Genomic DNA, 20,169 nt, shown 5'->3' with positions numbered 1-20,169 from the left:
GACAGTGGGTAAGAGCAGCCCTTTTATTAATGGCAAAGAAGTGTAGATACACACATAAGCAACACTACCATAAAGCAGAGATTTTTGTTTTAACAAAATCCATATTTATGTGATTATATTTCCTATGGTTGAGAGCAGCTATAATTAATGGATTTCCCTCCTTCTCTTAATGCAGCCATTTGTCAATTCAAATACAGAATGTCCAATCAATTTTGATGTATTTAGTAAGCAATTTGTCAAATGGTGCTATAATCCGGTTAATATATTAATTCTTGTCATGGAGAGAGTTCTGACAACTACAGTTGACCTTTAAACAAAGCAGGGGCTAGGGGTGCCAAACTCCCCACAGTCAAAAATCCACATATAACTTTTGACTCTCCCAAAACTTACTGCTAATTGCCTACTATTGACCGGAAGTCATACCAATAAACAATAAAGTAAGCTAGAAAAAAAGAAAATGTTATTAAGAAAATAATAAGGAAGAAAAAATAAATTTACAGTACTGCTATAAAAAAATTCACGTATAAGTAGACCCATGCAGTTCAAACCCATGTTGTTCAATGGTCAACCATAAGTGGTTTTCTATAACTGGTTTGGAAAGAAAAATCTGTACTGGGTCTCACAGGTTATTCTTGGGAGATAACACCTCTATGTCCCAATATCTGAGAGCATGCCATAGCATATCACTTAACAGGAAAACTACTTTGCCGGAATAAAGATACCTGGGTTCCACTGGACAATGTGGCTGATTCCTTGTAATCAGCTGGGTTTCTCTCAATCCCTGTGTGTCTCATATGTTTTTAGTAAAGTTAGCAAGCCAATACATGTGACACTAAACACAAAATAAGTAGGCTTCTAAGAGAGGAACAAGGCTTTACTAAGGAAATGCATGCATCTTAAACTTAAAAAGTACTTCTATAAACATTTTCCCCTATTCTAAAATTTTCTGCATATGAATTGCTAAGGAAGTAGTCTCAATCTTTTATTTTCCCTACCCTAACATTCTTCAGGCAAGAACTCACCAGTACTTAACACACACAGTGTACTAAGGCCACACAGTTAGTTACTGGTAGTCAAGCTTCACTTTACACGGTGTGAAGCTCTGGACGTGACAGTTTTTTTGCTTTGTAAATATATTTCATCTGCTAATTACTATGCTATCTCCATCTTTTTCCAGGTCTATCTATGTACTAGGAGCCAGAGATAGAACAACTAGATGTGCAAGGATTTCTGGTCCGGGGTCCAAGTTCATATCACAGAAGAAATCTGGACTATAGTAACCAAGAAAGGGTCAAATCCTTTCTCAAACTTTTCAACTGGGAGATTTAACCACTACCAGTTTGGGCAAAGCAGAGGACTAGAAGACAGGTTTTTAGTATGTCACAGATAACTTCCAGAGCACCTGGGTATATTTGGCAAATAGTTTCCGAATATGATAGCTCTCTCCATGCACTACATCCAAATCTCTATATTTCTCTATCAGAAAATACAAGAGTAGAGATGAAGGCAAACCCCTTCTAGAGAACAAAACTGAAAAATATGGCAACAATTTTTTTTGAATTACAAGAAAAAAAAGGAAAACTACACTTATCTTCCAGACATTAGAATCCCCTTAACCCATTTATGAACCATGAAAGAGCAAAGAGAAAAAAAATTGCCAAAGTGACTTGGCACAAGGCTGTGTATTTTAAAACCTAAAATGTGTATTGGTCCTCCAGACTACCAGACGTCCCATTGTTGCATGTGTCTGCTGAGAAAGGTGCCCTATGTGTCAGAAAAGCACACTGAATATTTTTCAATGACCCAGGGGGCAAAGGTCACTTATTATAAATGGATAATGAGACCTAATGCAGTGCTCTGGGTATGGACAAAGAAAGGGTCTATCCATAGCCCCTGGTGGATTGGTCATTCAAGCTTTTATTTCCTCTCCACACTTAATGGAGTCAAACAATTGACAGAAATTCTATAGAGAAGGCTGAAACTGAGAGAAACAACTGTATTCTAACTCTGATAGACAGACACAAATAGCGACCCTGAAATGGCGCCAGAACTCCTGTTACCACTAACATAGCAGACAGCTGTAGCATTCCCCCTAAATTCCCATTTAGTCATTTGTTAGCAATTAACCTTACTGATGGAAGTGATGGCACATCAAACCACAAGCTCCTGCCAATATCAACCCATTACATTATCGCAGGTAAGCAGACACAGATCATTCTGCTCTAGCTCCTTCTTTTTGAAGAAAAGAAGTAAACAAATATCCCCATACCCTCCACCCTATATTCCCACTAATCAACTGACAAAATGAACATTCAGGGATATCAGGGTCTGAATATATGAATCTTAAACTCAGGTGGGATAGTATAAATGACATCAGAAGCCAAGGTACTCATGGACTAGAGGCTTTGTAATCTACAAATTATTTTTCTTTAACCAATCAGAATCAGTGTCCTATCCTAGTCAAATCTACCAATCCACTGATAATAAATAGTAATAGTGTCAATGAAAAGGAATGTATACTCTAAACTGTACCTGAAAAAAGGAAGTCATAAAACAACCTAACAAACATTAAGATACTAGTATCACTTACAATTCTGTAAAATAAGGACATTTAAAAATACAAAACAAGGGGGGCATCTGGGTGGCTCAGTCAGTTAAGCATCCGACTTCAGCTCAGGTCATGATCTACAGCTTGTGAGTTCAAGCCCCGTGTTGGGCTCTGTGCTGACAGCTCAGAGCCTGGAACCTGCTTGGGATTCTGTGTCTCCCTCTCCCTCTGCCCCTCCCCACTCATGCTGTGTCTCTCTTCTTCAAAAATAAATAAACATTAAAAAAATTAACAACAAAAAATAAAAATACAAAACAGCCCTTTAAAAAAAAAAACTTTCCTTTTGTTTCGTTTCAAATTTAAGGACAATTAAGACAGGAAGGTGGACTGACATGTAAACTATTTTTTTCCCCAAATGGTAAATGCTCAAGCAAATGACAGGAATGCTAAGGTTCACTTCAGAATGGAGTATATAGGTCATTACATCGTAACAAACAGGGCTTCTGGTTGAAACATCTCGACAATAAATCAGCAGTGACAGAAAAACCCAAGGAACTATTCCATAAATGTGAAGCTCTACATAAAGATATGGGTATCAATAAGAAGTATATCTCCCAGAGACACAAAGAGAAAGAAGAAGGAAAAAGGGTAATCTAATCTAAACTATTCAATCCATAATTTATCAAGTTTGCAGATTGTTGATGGCAGTTTCCTTGAACTATTCAACATCTTTACATTGAAGAAAAGGTATTTAATTTCATAGTGTTCCCCAAGTTATACAACATATATATGGCTAAATTCGGGGTCAAGATATATTAATCTTGAGGTCTCTTGAAGAAAAACACTCATCTCACTAAAATTATCTATGGAAGGACATGTCAAGTTGATAAAATTAAGTACAAATAAGAGAAATCATCGAATACAATTCAGTCTGAAGTGGTTTCTTAACTACCTCAGATATTCAGACCTGGATAGAGCAGTATGACACACCCAAGGACCAACAATAGACTATAAATACTCTTTAAATAAGTCCTACATTACAAGTTTCCTCTACAAGAGAAAAACATTTCTTTCTTCCCCTTCCACCCTACCCACTCTTGGGCAAATATTTATTATGGACAATGCAAGGAAATATTGTTGAGTACCTCCATCATACTTGGTACATACCACAGCAGCAATGCAATCCAGGATGTTAAGTTAAATCCGATGTCACATTCAAAAGACAGCAGCTCAGAAAAGCACTGCATATTTAATTGCTTTTCCGAGGCACTGACAATGACCATAGGAGATAAGACCAGTGATTTTTTTCCTTTTTGTATCAATATGTTCAAAATATATCACCACTGTATTGTAAAACCAATAAAACAATAGGATAGTAAAATTCTAAAATAACTTCATTCTGAAGTCAAAAGTATGACTTTATATTACAAGGGAAAATATTTGCTATTTCTATTTTCATGGTTATAGCTGGTAGGACAGTAGTACAAAATCTGTTGGGAATCAGATCTCTAGATTCTAATCTTAAATACACTGTTGACTTGTGATTTTTATACTTTTATATGTAACATAAATCTCAATACTATTTTCAGGTACTATCTCCTTCATTATATATAAAGACTAAAATAAAAGTGCTACTGAAGTGTAAGAGATTAGTAAAGCAATAACATGTTTTGAAACCATACATACCAAGAGAGAGCCTAGCTATTCAAAAGAAACTCAGAACTAGTTCTCTTTAGTATAATAATAAACTAAGATTTCTGTCAAAGCAACACTATTCCTTGAAAGTAATGTTCCAGTTGGAGCTTTTAGAGTGATTTTTAGAGTGAATACCACCTTCTTACCTGTTGTACTGTCTAGAGAATCACAATGCAACCTTACTGCTTCTTTCTACACTCTTGCTGGGATAAGATTATTTCATAGAAAGTGTACCTGCATTACCAATTACATCCAAAAAAAAAACCCACCAAAAAAAAAAAAAACAAAGAAACAAAACAAAACTCAGAAGGGAGCTGCAACCTGTAAACACACATATGGAAGTTTTGGGGTTATTTCTAAAAGCCTACTGAACATTACCACAGGTACCAATCAATACAGAAGCCACAATGCAATCACCAATTCTCTTTCCTACTCTAGACAACATAGTTCGGTTAATGTCGCAATGAATGGCATAAGCTATTGCCCAAGCCAGTCATCCTTTCCTCCTCACTTTTCTTCAGTCACCTTACATAGTTCTAAATACTAGAGATTTAACCTCCTCAGCCACTTCTCTCCAGCCCCACTAATAACTAACTTCTTTCTTCTTTGAACTTTTGTACCAATTAATTCATGCTATCAACATAGCACTTATCACAATGTGTTATAGTCACTCACATATATCTTTCTTATTTGCGTTTATGTTAGAGGCAAAAAGTAAAAAGAGTCAGAAGTAAAACTGCAGAAGTGGTGTAATGCAAGATAATAATTAAGATAATACACAGGTTTCAAGCAACTGAAGCTTAAAAAATAATTATGATCATACATTACCACTACTGGCCACATAAGAGAGACTTGATTTTCATTATCTCCTAAAATAACTAAATTAGGCCTAAGCAAAAGGCAATTTGGAACCCTCCATAATAAAGCTTAAGAATAGGCATAGAAAGAATCACATTTATTACAAGTAATATGAATGCATCCTAGGAGTAAAGAACAATCCACCACTTAACAACATGAAACTGAAGATGCCCAGCATCTTATCAAAAATCATTAGGGATATAAAGAAGCAAGAAAACACACCCCAGACCTAGGAGAACAATCAATCAATAGAAAAACCTCCAAGAAACACCATAGTGGTAAAAGGAAATAGAACCCTGAGATTCTAGAAGAGCTATTATAAAACAAATGTTCCATATGTTCAAACACATACATGATGAGGAAAGAAATGAAAGATATAAAAAAGATCCAAATGGGACTACCAGTGATGAAAAATATGATACCTGAAATTTTAAAAATATGTTGAATGAAATTAACAGCAGATTAGGCCAAGTAGAGTAGAAGACCTAATGTATTTAAATATGTAGAGGGGCACCTGGGTAGCTTAGTCAGTTGAATGTCCAACTCTTCATTTTGTCTCAGGTCATGATCTCATGGTTTGTGAGATCAAGTCCTGTGTTGGGCTCTGCACTGGTGGTGTGGAGCCTGCTTGGGATTCTCTCTCACTCTCTCTCTGCCTTACCCCCTGCCAGCATGCATGTACACACTCTCTCAAAATAAACTTTTTAAAAGAGGTAGAATACTATACGAAATCAGAGAGAAAAAGAAAGAATTTTTAAAAATGAAAAAAATTTAGTAAGCTGGGAAAATATCAGGTGGTCAACATACATATAACTGGAGTCACAAAAGGAGAGAAGGGAAGTGACAGAAAAAAATATTTGAACATGTAATTCCATAAAAGTGTTCAAATTTCACAAAAACTATAAATTCCCAAATCCAAGAATCTCATAAACCCCAAGCAGAAGAAAACCACCCCATGACATCATAGTTTAATTGATTTTTCCTGTTTTTTTCTATATTTTCTATTTCTTCTACTGTTTTTGTTTTCTATTTCACTGATTTCCATTCTGATCTTCATCATGTTCTTTCTTTTGCCTCAATTTATTCTACTTTTTCTAGTTTCTGAATGTGGAAGCTGAGGCCATTGCTTTCAGAACTTTCTCTTTCATAACATTAGGCATTATTTAGTCCTATAAATTTGCTCTTGAAAACTGAGGTAGTGCCACCCCATGCATTTTTTTCTATTTTTCTTTAAAGTGTTTATTTTGAAATGATTATAGATTCATGAGAAGCTGCAAAATAGTATAGAGTAGTCTTCTGTATAGCCTTCAGCTAGTTTCAAAACCAGTAAATTGCTATTGGTACAATCCACAGACCTTATGCAGATTTCATGAGTTTTGTATATTCAGTTTTACATACACTCATTTTGTGTAAGGGTATGTATATGTTTGTGTAGAGTTCTATCAAATTCTGCCATGTGTTAATTTGTGTGACCTCTATTACAATCAAGATACAGAGCTATGCCATCACTACAAAGATCGACCTAACCCTTTACAGTCATGTTCAATATCTTCCCTTCTATTTTGTCTCTAAGGCCTGGTCAACACTAATCTGTTATTCATTTCTAGAATTCTGTCATTTTGAGAACGTTATATAAATGAATTCTTTTTTTTCTCTTGGTGCTTTTAAGATCTGTAGTAAGCAAACTTCTGAGACTGGCTTTCTCACTTGGCATAATGTCCTCGAGATTCAGCCAATTTGTTGCATATATTTACACTTCAATCCACTTTTTTTTTCTTGAATAGTATTCTAAGATATGGATCTTTTCTGTTGTAATTTTCATTCAGTTTAAAATAATTTCTAATTTCCCTTTTGATTTCCTCTTTGAACCATGTATTATTTTGAAGTATGTTGTTTAGTTTCCAAATATTTCTGGATTTTCCAGAGATCTGTTATTCATTTCTTATTTAATTCTATTGTGATCAGAGAATATATACTTTGTATGACTTGAAAGTTTTTCAATTTATTGAGACTTGTTTAATGGCTCAGAATATGGTCTATCCTGATCATTGCTGTGCACTTGAAAAGAATGTGTATCATACTTTGTTGGATGAAGTATTTCATGTAGTCTGATATTAATGTAGTAACTCAGGGTTTCAAGTATGTTTCTCCTAAGCAGAATATAGTTGGGGCTTATTTTTTTATCCAATTTTAAAAACTGATTTTTTATTACAACATTTAGACCATTTATAACTCATATAAGTACTGATATGCTTTAGGGTTACATCATCGTGCTTATCTATTTTTATTTCCTTTATTTCCTTTTATTTTCTTTCTTGGTGTAGGTTGCTTTTGGTTTCATTATATACATCACATGCATTTCATTATATACATTATATAAATTTAATTATATACATCAAAGTTTGCTTTCAAGTGATATTATACCACTCAAATATGCTATAAAAGCCTTAGAATAGCTCCATTTCCCACACTCCTGGCCTCAATGCTACTGTTGTCATACATTTACACACACACACACACACACACACACACACACACACACACACAAAGACTACAATACATTATGTGTGTGTGTATTTTAAAGACTACAATACATTGATACTATTTTGGGGTTAACAGTAAATTTTAAAGAGACAGAAATCATTACCCCAAAACCCTGCATATTTTGTGTTTTAACCATATTCAGTGTTCTTCACTCCTTTCCATCTAGTATCATTTTTCTTCTGCAACTTCCTTTAACATTCCATACAGAACACATCTATGGCTGATCATTTTTTAAATTTTTTGTATATCTGAAAAATATGTTTATTTTGCCTTCCTTTTGAAGGATTTTTTTGGGGAAGGGGGACAGAATTCTAGGTTAACAGTTGTTTCCTTTCAGTACTTAAATCTGCCATTCTTATCATTTTTGTCTAGGTATGTAACATCTTTTTTTTTTCTTCAGCTGCTTTTAGACTTTTCTCTTTCTAAATGATTTTGAGCAATTTGATTATAATGTACTTTTTGGTACGGTTTTCTTCAAGATTCTTGTGCTTGAGATTTATTGACCTTCTCAGATCTGTGAATTTATAATTTATATCAGATCTGGACATTTTTTGACTATTTCTCTTGTCATACAACCCCTCCATCAGGGACTCTGCTTTCAAGTGCAGGTTATCCTACAGCTCAGTGAAACTGTTTAAAATACTGTTTTTACTGTGTTTCATTTTGGACAATTTGTCTTGGTCTATCTTCAAGTTCACTAGAATTTTCTTCCATTATTTCTAATTTATCTTCAATCTTATCCAGTACAACTTTCACATGTAGGCTTTCTTATCTAGAACTTTGACTTGAATCTTTAAAATTTCCCATGTCTCTGCTTAACTTTTCAAACATATGGAACACAGTTGCAATCACTCTTTTAGAGTCACTATTCCTGACCCTGTGTGAGCTCTAGGACTCTCTGGTGGTTGTTTCCTTGGCTTCTGGTGGTTTCCTACAACCACCAGTACTGTGCAGAATACTAGAGAAGGACCCTCTGCAGATGTTCAGAGTTCACATTCTGTGCAGATCCATTCTCTCTGATGGCTTAATCCAGAAAATTCTAGTTAGGAGTTAGCAAACAGTAAATAGGTAGTGTTTTGTGGGTCATTATTACTCAACTTTCTGGTTATAATTTTTAGGTGGCCAGAGACAACATATAAATGAAATGGTATGGCTGTTACAGGTAAACTTTATTTATGATAATAGCTCATAATACTTTGCTGGTAGATGCTCTTCCTTGGTCTTACTGGACTCTCAGCTCTGTGTCCTCTCTCTGTATTCCACTTGGATCCCCCCTTGCCCCCCCTCACTGCAGCACAGCCCAGAAACTCTTTCAAGGCAATAAATGGAGGCAGTTGTAAGGCTTGCCTCGTTTGTTTCCCATCTCTCAGGAACCACTGTCTTTCTCTTTTTAAAATGTTTATTCACTTTTTGAGAGACAGAGACAGAGTGTGAGCAGAGCAGGGGCAGAGAGAGAAGGAGACAGAGAATCTGAAACAAGTTCCAGGCTCTGAGCTGTTAGCACAGAGCCCGATGCAGGGCTCAAACTCACGAACCGTGAGATCATGACCTGAGCCGAAGTTGGACGCTTAACCGACTGAGCCACCCAGGCACCCCAGGAACCACTGTCTTTCAATACCTGGTATCCAGTAACTTGAAAACAGTTGTTTTATATATTCTGGTTTTTGTTGTTGTTTCAGGAAGAATGGTACAACCCAAATGGAACTTTGAGAAATACCCAATAAAAACATTATTTTCACACACATAAAATTTTAAATCCAATTGAAACATATATATCTAAAGTATATATGTTTTAACCATTTTCTGTGTTTCTCATTCCTTTCCATATGGTGTCAAAAGTTCTCTCCACCTTTCCTATAATGCTTGTAAAGGTAGAGGAAAACAATTATATCCCAAATAAAACAGAGAGAGATTCTATGGATCCCAGTTACCTTTCTATTGTGTATCAAGGCTATGTTTCTGTTGAATGATCTCCTGTTCCCATTTAACCAGGAAAATTCAATAAGTTTACAGAGGAACTTCTCACATACCCATGGATTATCTCAGAAAGAAGTTCAAAGTCTGACCTCCCCCCAATAAAGCTAGTTAATGTCAGCAACTTAAAAATACTGCTGCTGCCAAATTACCTGAAAGAAAAGGAGGAAACATTATTTTTCCCCTAAATAAAACTTTCCCAAATCAACTCAGTAAATCCTATCTTTAATTTATAATTTGGGAAGCACTGAAGCAGACTAAAGAAAAAGCTATTGTCTATTTTGGGGTCATATTCAAAGCAAAATGATATTTGTTAGTCTCTTCTAATGCTTATCTTTGTTTTTGGCAAAGTAATGCACTGAAATAAAGTGCTTATTTCAGAAAAGGTAATTACAGTATGCAATTTTTTTGAAGGGAGAAAATTTTTTTTGTGTTAACACAAAAATTACTAATTTCCTCTGCTATAATCTTTTTATAAACTGTTCCCAAGATTTCTTATGACCAAAGCAAAACATTTTTTTCATATTAGATTCTTGACTTTTACCTTTACTGAGCCATACAGCAAGATTAGATTACCAACTGTACATTCATTTCACACATTTAAATTAATCGATGTACTCAAACAATTTGAATTTGCTGATATTTGACTTCTGTTTTACTTACTCAAAATGGTAATTTCCTATGGTTCAACCTAATAACAAAGAAGACATCTCCACCTCTGTAGAGTAAGGAGCATTCTAGTATGATTCAATTTCTGATAGACCAAAATGCCTCAATTTTGCATCATTCCCATTCAATTAATACAGGTGGGAAATGTGACTTACAGTTAAGAACACAACATTTGGAGGTTTTGCTTCCTTCAGTTCAATGTTAGGTGAGAAGTCTTTAGTGTTTCAGGCAAGTTTCTTTTCTCCTCCCCCATCAGTCACCCTTTTGCCACATATGCAGAACTTTGTTTATCAACTAGCAGTGTACTTATTATGATTACAGGGCTGGAAGGGGAGTGGGGATTCCTTGCTAAACATCCTGCTCTCCTACTCTCTTCTCCCTGAGACAAAGTCTCTTTCCCATTTCCATTTACATCATACTTTGTCTACTATTATTATAATTTCCGGAGTTTGTACAAGTCTGCTTCACTTGATTCACAGATCCAAATACAACAAAGAAAATGCGTGTAACATCTGAGACGTTTGCAGTAGAGTTTTCCTCCAAATGGTTATATCTGAAAATACTTTGAGTAATATATTTATCAATTTTTCAAGTTGGCAAATAACAGGTAATTTCCAATATGGTTAGGTAAAACAAAAGCTTCCCAGCATCAGGTATGGTATCCTTGTGTTTTAAGAGGTCACAACATCTTCTCAAATAGTTTCAGTAAGAGGAATTGGAGAGAAAGCAAGAGGGTAATAAGAATGTCTTCTTAATGAGGCTCTAACTTGCATAAAGGAGCCAACAGATGGGCAGGTAAAGACATTCTCTCTAAACTGGCTCCAGCATTGCTTTTACCAATTGTTATTTCAGGCTTTTATTCCTCTGACGCCGATGTCCATCTTTTGCATATTTAATTGCTTCAGTCCTGTAATACACGGGCATGTCCAAGGACTCTCAATCAAACAGACTTTCTTTGTGTAAGAAAACAGGACTTTAAAATCAGGCTAATTCTGTGTCACTACCATCAGTGTAAAGAAGTAGTATAATAATTATTACAAAAATACTTATCTCCTAGGTGTTTTTATACCCTATTAAATTATATCTACAGTGACATTTCACAAAATCAGAGAAAACAAATTAATTATATTCGCCATTTGGAAAACAGATATTACAACATGGCCAGTATCGCATAGTCAGCATAGGTATTTCATTATTAACTCTCTGAAGTCTATTATTTGGAATTCAGTACTTTTGAGACAAGAAACAAAGATAAAGAGTGATGCTTAAACTGTTTTACAGTTTTTACAGAACTTCAGCATCCCTTCATTGACCATAATAACATCTTTATTAAGAGCAAGTGTTGGGGCGCCTGGGTGGCGCAGTCGGTTAAGCGTCCGGCTTCAGCCAGGTCACGATCTCGCGGTCTGTGAGTTCGAGCCCCGCGTCAGGCTCTGGGCTGATGGCTCGGAGCCTGGAGCCTGTTTCCGATTCTGTGTCTCCCTCTCTCTCTGCCCCTCCCCCGTTCATGCTCTGTCTCTCTCTGTCCCAAAAATAAATAAAAAAAAATTAAAAAAAAAAAAAGAGCAAGTGTTGTTATTAATATTTTACACTTATCAAATTATTGAGAGGTGGTTTGGTACTGGAACTCGGGCCTCTTTATCCTTGGCCTAAGCTAGTCCATCTGGAATGGTCTAACATGAAATGCATTTATATTACATATTTTAACTAGAAACTGTAGAATCATCAGTGACTACTTTCTTACAAATTATCTCTAATTCTTTTCTATTCCAACTCTGCAACATCTCACAGGTTTGTCCTGTCTTCTCTGTAATACAGACATAATTAAAGCCATCTCACCTTGCTCCAGGGTCACCGAGCCTCCACACCCCTCCCCTCCTCTGAACCTCCCATTACAACACTGTGAGAGCGATCTTTCTAAAATGCAGTTCTGATGGTGTCATTCCAACGCTTGAAAACATTTGGTGGTTTGCTACTGCCTATAGTGGTAGTTCTTAAACTGTGCACCTGGGGATCTCTGTAACTCAAAGAATTAGACAAAGGTGTTTACAGCTGTTAAAATCAAGTAATGTCAATCAGCTTAATTTGCCAGGACACAAAAATCAAGGGACAGAGCTGCATTTGGTTTATGCCCCTATCTTTGTCTTATATATCTGGGACTTGTTACTATTTGTCTATGGAACACAATAAATGACAAAATATCAGAATAACAAAACAAAGAAAACCATTATTAATTCTGAGTCAACTCTTCTTAATTCAACACTATTTTCACCACTGTTGAGAGGCAGGGAGAAAATGTTCTCCTGATTTTCATGTGATATTATACAAATTACACTTCTTTCCCAATTCAAATGATAAAAATTAAATACATGCTTCAATAACCTAGAACCTAACAACTTTTATATATTCTGCTTCTTGAACCTGAAAATGACTTACCACACCCCCCTGTGAGGGCTTTGGCAACTAAAGTCATTGCCCTCACAGTTCACTAATATACCCATCTCATTTTATTTTACTTCTTTATTAAACGCCTGTCTCCTGCATTAGTGAAGCAACATATTCTTCATGTTAAATCACAAGTGCCTGACACACAGAAGTCACTCAGTAAATACATGCTGGAAGAATCAGTGAGTTCAATTTTATAAGAGAGCAAGGCGCCAACTATTTGTTACAATTATGGAGTTTCAGAAATTTCAAGGAAAGTCAGTAAATTTTCTGTTTCCAGTGTAATATGTAACACATTATAAACATAAAATAAAATAGTTTTAGAACTATTTTACTTCATGCTGCATAAAACGGCCAGGCAAGATAGTAAGTTCAATACAACAAAATTCCATTAAAAGCATGTCAATGTTGATTCTTTAGGAAGTTTCTTAAAAACGTACAGTGCTCATAGCCATCAAGTGAAATTAAGGATCCAGTCAATTCTACAAAATTAAGTTATAATTGTAAAGAATTTTTAATTCTATGAACATAAACTGGATAATAAATACTAAATTGTCTTTCTATGTCTCCCCTGCAAAAAACGCTGTTTCCAGTTCACTGTACATTTTTCCCTTACGTGAAAAAAGACCGTGGATCAATCTCTATAAATGTTTGGGCTTAGATATGAAAGTAAACAAATAAATACCCCATGGAGTTGCAATCATTGCTTCATTGTTCCAAGTAAAATACTACAAAAAGAAAAACCTGCTGATACTTTCACGGTGAGAAGTGCTTGTTTTTTCATGTCAGAAACAGATACCAAGTTTTATGAAGTTTATTATATCCTAGTATCCTAATTAAAAAAAAAAAAACTCTGGAGACCATCAGATATACCCCCCATGAACTTATATAATTGCAGGAGTATATCTCATGGCCAAGTAATATGAATAGAGGCATACTTAATGTGTGCTAAAGCTTATGGTTTACTTTTATATTAAATTTCTTATTTGCCTCAATCTGATTGTTTACGGCCTATGGGCCAGTGGTCATATGCATGGCTGCATTAAAAGTCAGCATTTTAAGATGAAATCTCAAAATACTGTATGGAAAATAAAAAACAATGAGAACTACTTACGGCCAGCAAGCAGGAACTGATAATACTGGACTGCATCGGCAGCGAGGAGCAGAGGGTGGTTTGCATTAAATGGTGGTTGCAATTCATTCCATTGAGGAGTTCTAAGGAAACAGCAGAAGAATATTAATATTTAAGCTTAATAGATAGGATGTAAATCACCATCACTGTCACCACTTATAGACACTGATATAAACTCACACTATCTTTGCAATCATTAAAACGAACTTGTTGGAATGCTGAAACCTGAAATACAAGGTCATCTGCTTAAAAAGAATAAAAAGGTGGCAGGGAGTCATACAGTTAAGTAGAGCTGATATTAGTTTAATGGCAGAAGACCTACTAATAGCATAGACAAGACATTCAAAGCACTGGACAGAGAGGGAGTGTAGAATTCAAATGTCACAACTAAGTAGTTCTAATTTTACTTAATTTTGGACAACTGTTAGAGCTCACTATTCAGAATACGTGTATATTTTAAGATAAAATAAAGCAGGTAAAGTGGTTTTTAAAAAAACACCATGCAGTTAAATTAATGGTTGACTTATTACAGACCTAATTAGTATTTGAGTTCCAAAATAAGCCACTTATTTCAACGATAGTGCAGTAATTTTAATTAGATCTGCCTGCTCCTAAATAGCTTGATAAATAAGATATTGATCAGATCAATCTAGTCCAGTAAAGTAGTAGTAAGAATGCTGGAGCCTCCCAAAATCAATATAAGAATATTTTAAATGTCAAAAGGAGAGGCTTATTTTCAGATCCATTTTTGTCTGTTTCCTTCCATACCTGTCAGGACAAATTTTTTTCTGCCTCTTCTGTAACACTGTACACTAAATTGAACAGGTATTATTCTAGATTTTATTTCTCCCTCTTTAATACTTGCTTATAAAGATTCTAATGATCACATACTTTTTAGAAGGACTCTGACTCTTAATAAACATTTCTACAGTGCTTAGCCATTATATCCTGGGGAATCACTTTAAAAGGAAACCTTCCAATCTATTTATATTAGTTTCCAGTCCCCTTAATGGCTGTTCCAATGTACTCTCTATTTTCAGTGAACGTGAGAATGGAAACAGAGGAAGCATAAAGCTCTATCTGTGAGACAGAAAACAACCCAAGTCCTAGAAAACATAACACGAAGACGCAAGGACAAAGTAATTCAAAAGGTGGCATACAGTAAAGACAACTGAAAGCATATGATCACACAAAAACTTGTATGTGAATGTTCTTAGCAGCATAATTCATGACAACTAAAAAGCGGAAATGTCATCAACTGATGGATAAACAAAATGTTTAAACAAATGGATACAAAATGTGGTATATCCATGCAGTGGACTATTATTTGGCCATAAAGAGGAATGATACATGTTACAACATGGATGGACCTTGAAAACATTATGCTAAATGAAGAAAGCCAAATGTAAAAGGTCACATTTTGTATGATTCCATTTATATGGAATGTCCATAGTGGGGAAATCCAAAGAGAAAGTAAATTGTGATTGTCTAGGGCTGAAGGGTTGGGGGAAAGTGGGGAGTGACTGCTAATGGGTACAGAGTTTCTTTTTGGGGGTGATGAAAATTGATTGTGGTGATGGGTACACTACTGTAGGGAAACCTAATGAAAATTCAGTTTAAATGGATTGTATGTACATTATATCTCAAAAAAGGAATTACTGATAAATGCAACAGCAGAGATGGATCAAAATAATTTTGCTGGGTGAAAAGCAGTAAGACAAAAAAGAGTACGCACACTATGATTCCATTTATATAAAATTCTAGAAATTATAAACTAACCTCTAGTTGCAGAGAGCGGTGATTGCCTGGGGTTCGGTGGGTGAGGTTGGGATAAAGAGGGGCAGGAGGGAAAGACAACAAAGAGGCAAAAGAAAACATTTGGGGGCAATGGATATTTTATAGCCAGTTTCACAGACGTATACATATGTCAACTTTATCAAACTGTACATTTTTAATATTTTATACTTCAATAAAGCCACTAAAACAATGGAAAGAGGTACTAACCTAACCAGAGTCCAGCTGGCTCGAGGTGATGTCATCACTTCCAGTGGGGTGTCATCACTAATCTTGGGGGCAGTGCTGAGTGGTCGTGGCTCCATCATGTGCTCCACTAAGGTCCCATAGCAGCTAATAATGTAGAGAGATTCAACGACAACTTGTTTGGACTGATCTACAAACAGAAAAAGGGAACCTGGTTGTGTGATAATGGCATAAAAGTAGCACAGCATAAATTTTATAAGTTACTGACCTTTCAGAGGCTGAAAGAGACCTTTCTGAGGCTGTTGAGAGAAAATACAGCAGGAAATTTTTTACATGGTGCCTGCTCCCTGCCTAAAGGTTACCTCTTGGAAGTAGATGCTAGTGAATATGAGAATCTCTGTGCTATCAAAATATTTTTAAATCTTAAGCAATTAATTTCAAGAATGTTGAAAATATACCAAAATTCTAATACAGTGAAACAATATTTCAGTTTTTTGTATTTGTCTGCAATGTAATTTGTTCCACATTACAAAAAATGAATGACATCAGGTGGGACAGGGAAGGACTGACTGGAAAGGAACATTGTATGGACTAAGTATTTAGTTACAAGGGATGTACTAACTCAACTGCATGAGAGGCTCTCTGTATGCCTAAATTAGCCTAACTTCTCCTCTACTTTCTCTCAGAAAACTTTGTCTTTTAAATTTGGATTAAAATCAACAAATGAAAAACATGCAAGTCCTCCCCCTCCCCCCAAATCCTCTTTCTTCTTTCCTCTCCATGGGATCACTGGCCCCTATAGTAAATGAAGACCATTCATACTTTAAGGTCAGGTGCTGAATATGGATTTAATCAAATGACTTTATAAGGAGTACACATGTCCTCACGACCAAAACAGGTTTAGTCCTCTATCTTGGGTTTTACAATAAACCTAGGAGCATATAAAATCACTCATGAATGCTGGGTGGGTCACCTTATCTCCATGCCAGAGGAATCAATTACAGCTGATTTGAGAAAATGGCTAACGACCAGTCAGTCAGACATAAAGGAGTAGTAAGTTAAAAGGGTAATTAGAACAGAAGGGAGAAGCATTTGAAATCGAGTTTCACGGAGGGTTTTAACTAGTAACAAAAAGTCATTTTGATAGCATCATTAAAACTAAGGAGGTAACAAAAAAATAAAGATGGGATAAGAAAATGGAAGGCCTGCATACTTTACTGTATCCTTTCCCACTTAGGCAAGAAACCTGCTGTGCCTGAGATCCTATTTCCAAGGAAAGGGTCACAGAAAGGCGATAACAAGGGAGAGGGCTGATGTCTGACTGCCAGTATTAAGTGTAAAGCAGAGCCATTTTGCCAAGAACAATACAGCCTGTGGAACACGGCAGAAAAGTGCCTCGCTAACAACTCAGTTTCTGACCTACTTTAATAGTGCTAAAATAATAAAGACAAAGTCTTAACACTCAACATTAAATACCTGTTCCATGAATGCAGGCACTCTTCTACACAAGAAGGAATAATACACTAAAACTATAATTATATAAATTTTAGGTACTGATCTTGGTGACTGAAGTAGGGATAAAAAAAAACTATATAAATTCAAAGAAGCAATGGTTACTGTAAAAGAGGACTCCTATTTCTGAGTGGGAGACTGTTTTTATCTTAATTTATAACATGACAAAGTTGTTGGTAGTTTTTGGTTTGTTTTTTAAAGTCAAGACTGAGCTTTAGAAAACCTGGGTTCAAACTCTGATACTATCACCTCCTAACTGGTGTTTTCAGCTAAGACATTTAAACTCGCTGATCTCAAGCTCTTTGTCTCTAAAACAGGGATAACAAGGGTTTTCCTTTCCACACCTCAGAGGCAATGGCATGAAATTAGCTTGTCAAAGATGTAATGAAAAAAAAAAATGTATAATGGTATGGAATTAACAATGTTGAAGACACTGGTAGACTGTGGCCAACAAAACAAAATACAAACATTCAGATGGGCTAAAAGTTTATTTCACATTTATAGTGAGAGGATAGCCTTTCTCCTCCACGAGGCTTGAGTAGTTGAGGATGGATACGCTAACTGAATGGAAAATGAATTTAGAGAATACTGGGTCCAAGATTATTCAAGGAGAACCACTATGAATTTTACTAAAGGCAAATTTAAGCATCAGTAAACTACATACCTTTTTCTCTTTTCAGACCTGCATTATTTGCAAACCACGATCTGGACGTCCCAAACATTGCAGCCACGCAAAATTCTCCGCCCATTGATTTGCTGGGTGAAATTTGTGGAGGTGGTTTAACTTTGCTTAAAAAATAAAATGATAGTAAGAAAATTACCATGATGGAATCACAGACCTCAAGACAGTGACATAATTTCTTCAAAATTCTACCCTAAGTGTTCAAACCCTTCAATGTGGACATGCATTTTGCCTTAAGTAATAATTGGCAGTGTGAGATTGCGTTCTGCAGTAAAAGTAAAATTAGTTCAAAATTCCAGAGTATTATGAGAATAGTAACTTATAAAAATGATAAAAATTAACTCCTTGAATTATGTGCTGGTGAAATCCAACTCATTTCTTTTCAGATGAATAACATTTTTCTGGAGATTTTAAAGAACAATAGAATCAACATAAACATCTCACAATAATAAAATAGTTTATCATTTCATTTTGATATATAAGATGTGGGATTGACACACCATGTGTGAAAATAACGAGATGATACAGTTGAAAGCACACACCATGTGTGAAAATAACGAGATGATACAGAATGAAACCCTGCAAATGGTCTCAGCCACAATGCTATGCACGGTGAGACAATGAATGGGAAGATCCAGTGCTCTAGGGCAATATTCACTGATCTGCCTATTTGTTGTTTTTTTCTTCAAGGGTCTGTGAAAATGATGTGTCTGTTTTTGTTCTGTTCTTCACATATTTGAGGACACATTAAGTAACTGATGTAACTACCATAAAAAAGTACTTGCTTTCTTCTTTGTTTTCTCCAATTTAGCTTTCATACCATCAACTTCTAATATCAACCTTTCATCTTCTGTGACTCTTTTGACTTGGCAAAGACTTCCTCAAAACTCACTGACAATCCTGCTGACCACCTCAGATAAACAATGGTAAGGTTTTCTCTAATTCATACACCAGAAAATAGCCTTGCTGCAAATTGGTCAAGATCACAGCCCAGCTGGGACACCAGAGCTCTGATGTTCCTACTCTGCTAGTCAGTCTCCAATGTCAAATAACATTATTTCTACCTTCTTTTGTTCACTATCCTCTATCTCTTCATCTTTTAATAAAGTATAATTAGGTAGAGAAAGATTGGGTTTTGGAGTCAGGAAGAAACCTGAATACTGCCACTTATTAGCTGGGTGATTTTGGTTAAGGTATTTAACTTCTTAGAGTTCAGACTACTAATATGTAAAATACAAATAGTAATGCCTACATCATACGGTTATTTTAAGCGTTTTTTTTTATTGTATTTGTTCTCTAAGTATGCTCCCTGGCTAGTAGTACCACCTGAGAACTTCTTAGGTATGCAAATATTCATCAAGCCACACCCCAACTCTGAGGATGGGGCTAATAATCTGTGTTTTTTTTTTTAAATAATCTTTTTTTTTTTTTTTTTTTAAACAAGCCCTCCAGGAGATTCCAGTGCATGTTCAGGTTTAAGAACTGCTATATTAGGAAAAGTACATAAAGCAATCAGGGCAGTGCCTTCCCATATTATGGTACTCAACAAGCCCTTCCCATATTATGGTATTCAACAATGTTAACTGTCTTCTATATGGCACACAGCCTTAACCTAATTTTCAAAAACATCAGACTGTGCTTTGGTTATCTCAGTTTCCAGGCCCATATGACACTTGAAATAGGCTTCCACATATTTTATTTCCCCAGCCTTCAGCTCTGACATCTTCCTGCTAGGGAAAGCAAAAAGCTTGGATCAGAGGTAACTGTGATTGGTCTTTTTGGTCTCTCCCTTTGTACCAAATCTATGGTAATGCACATTGTCATATATGAAAAGGCCTCTTCTTTCCATCATTTACATTTCTTAATCACTTCACATCATCACCCATAAAAATCATACCTGTGCCTAAAATACCAATACCAGTCACAGTCAGACTTCCACTGACAGGGGATAAAGACATGTTTTTTTGTTTTTTTTTTTTTAATTTTCTGTGAGGAAATGAATCTGGTTCTACAAACAGTTTCACAACTTCCTTGTTGCATTTGCCACAACTACAATAATCTACCAACAGGAAAGAAGACACCAGCCCACCCCCTCCTCCACCCTGACCTACACCAGAACAAACATGTACC

The 20,169-nt window shown here is 35.7% G+C and overlaps 1 protein-coding gene across 10 annotated transcripts in view; it reads right to left on the bottom strand.

Moving 5' to 3' along the window:
• Positions 1–20,169, bottom strand: part of BCAS3 (BCAS3 microtubule associated cell migration factor) — a 619,432-nt gene that overhangs the window by 285,725 nt on the left and 313,538 nt on the right. For all 10 annotated transcript variants that reach the window (XM_030295988.1, XM_030295991.1, XM_030295990.1 and 7 more), the window contains 3 exons: positions 18,022–18,146; positions 15,870–16,035; positions 13,848–13,948 (listed from right to left, as the gene is read on the bottom strand). In XM_030295988.1, the coding sequence (XP_030151848.1) occupies positions 13,848–13,948; positions 15,870–16,035; positions 18,022–18,146 (392 nt within the window). The remainder of the gene's footprint in view (positions 1–13,847; positions 13,949–15,869; positions 16,036–18,021; positions 18,147–20,169) is intronic.

This window comes from Lynx canadensis, chromosome E1, assembly GCF_007474595.2.
Source record: "Lynx canadensis isolate LIC74 chromosome E1, mLynCan4.pri.v2, whole genome shotgun sequence".
In the NCBI taxonomy this organism is placed as follows: Eukaryota; Metazoa; Chordata; class Mammalia; order Carnivora; family Felidae; genus Lynx; species Lynx canadensis.
Note: the sequence above shows the minus strand (reverse complement) of the source record. Positions and strands in the feature narration are given on the sequence as shown.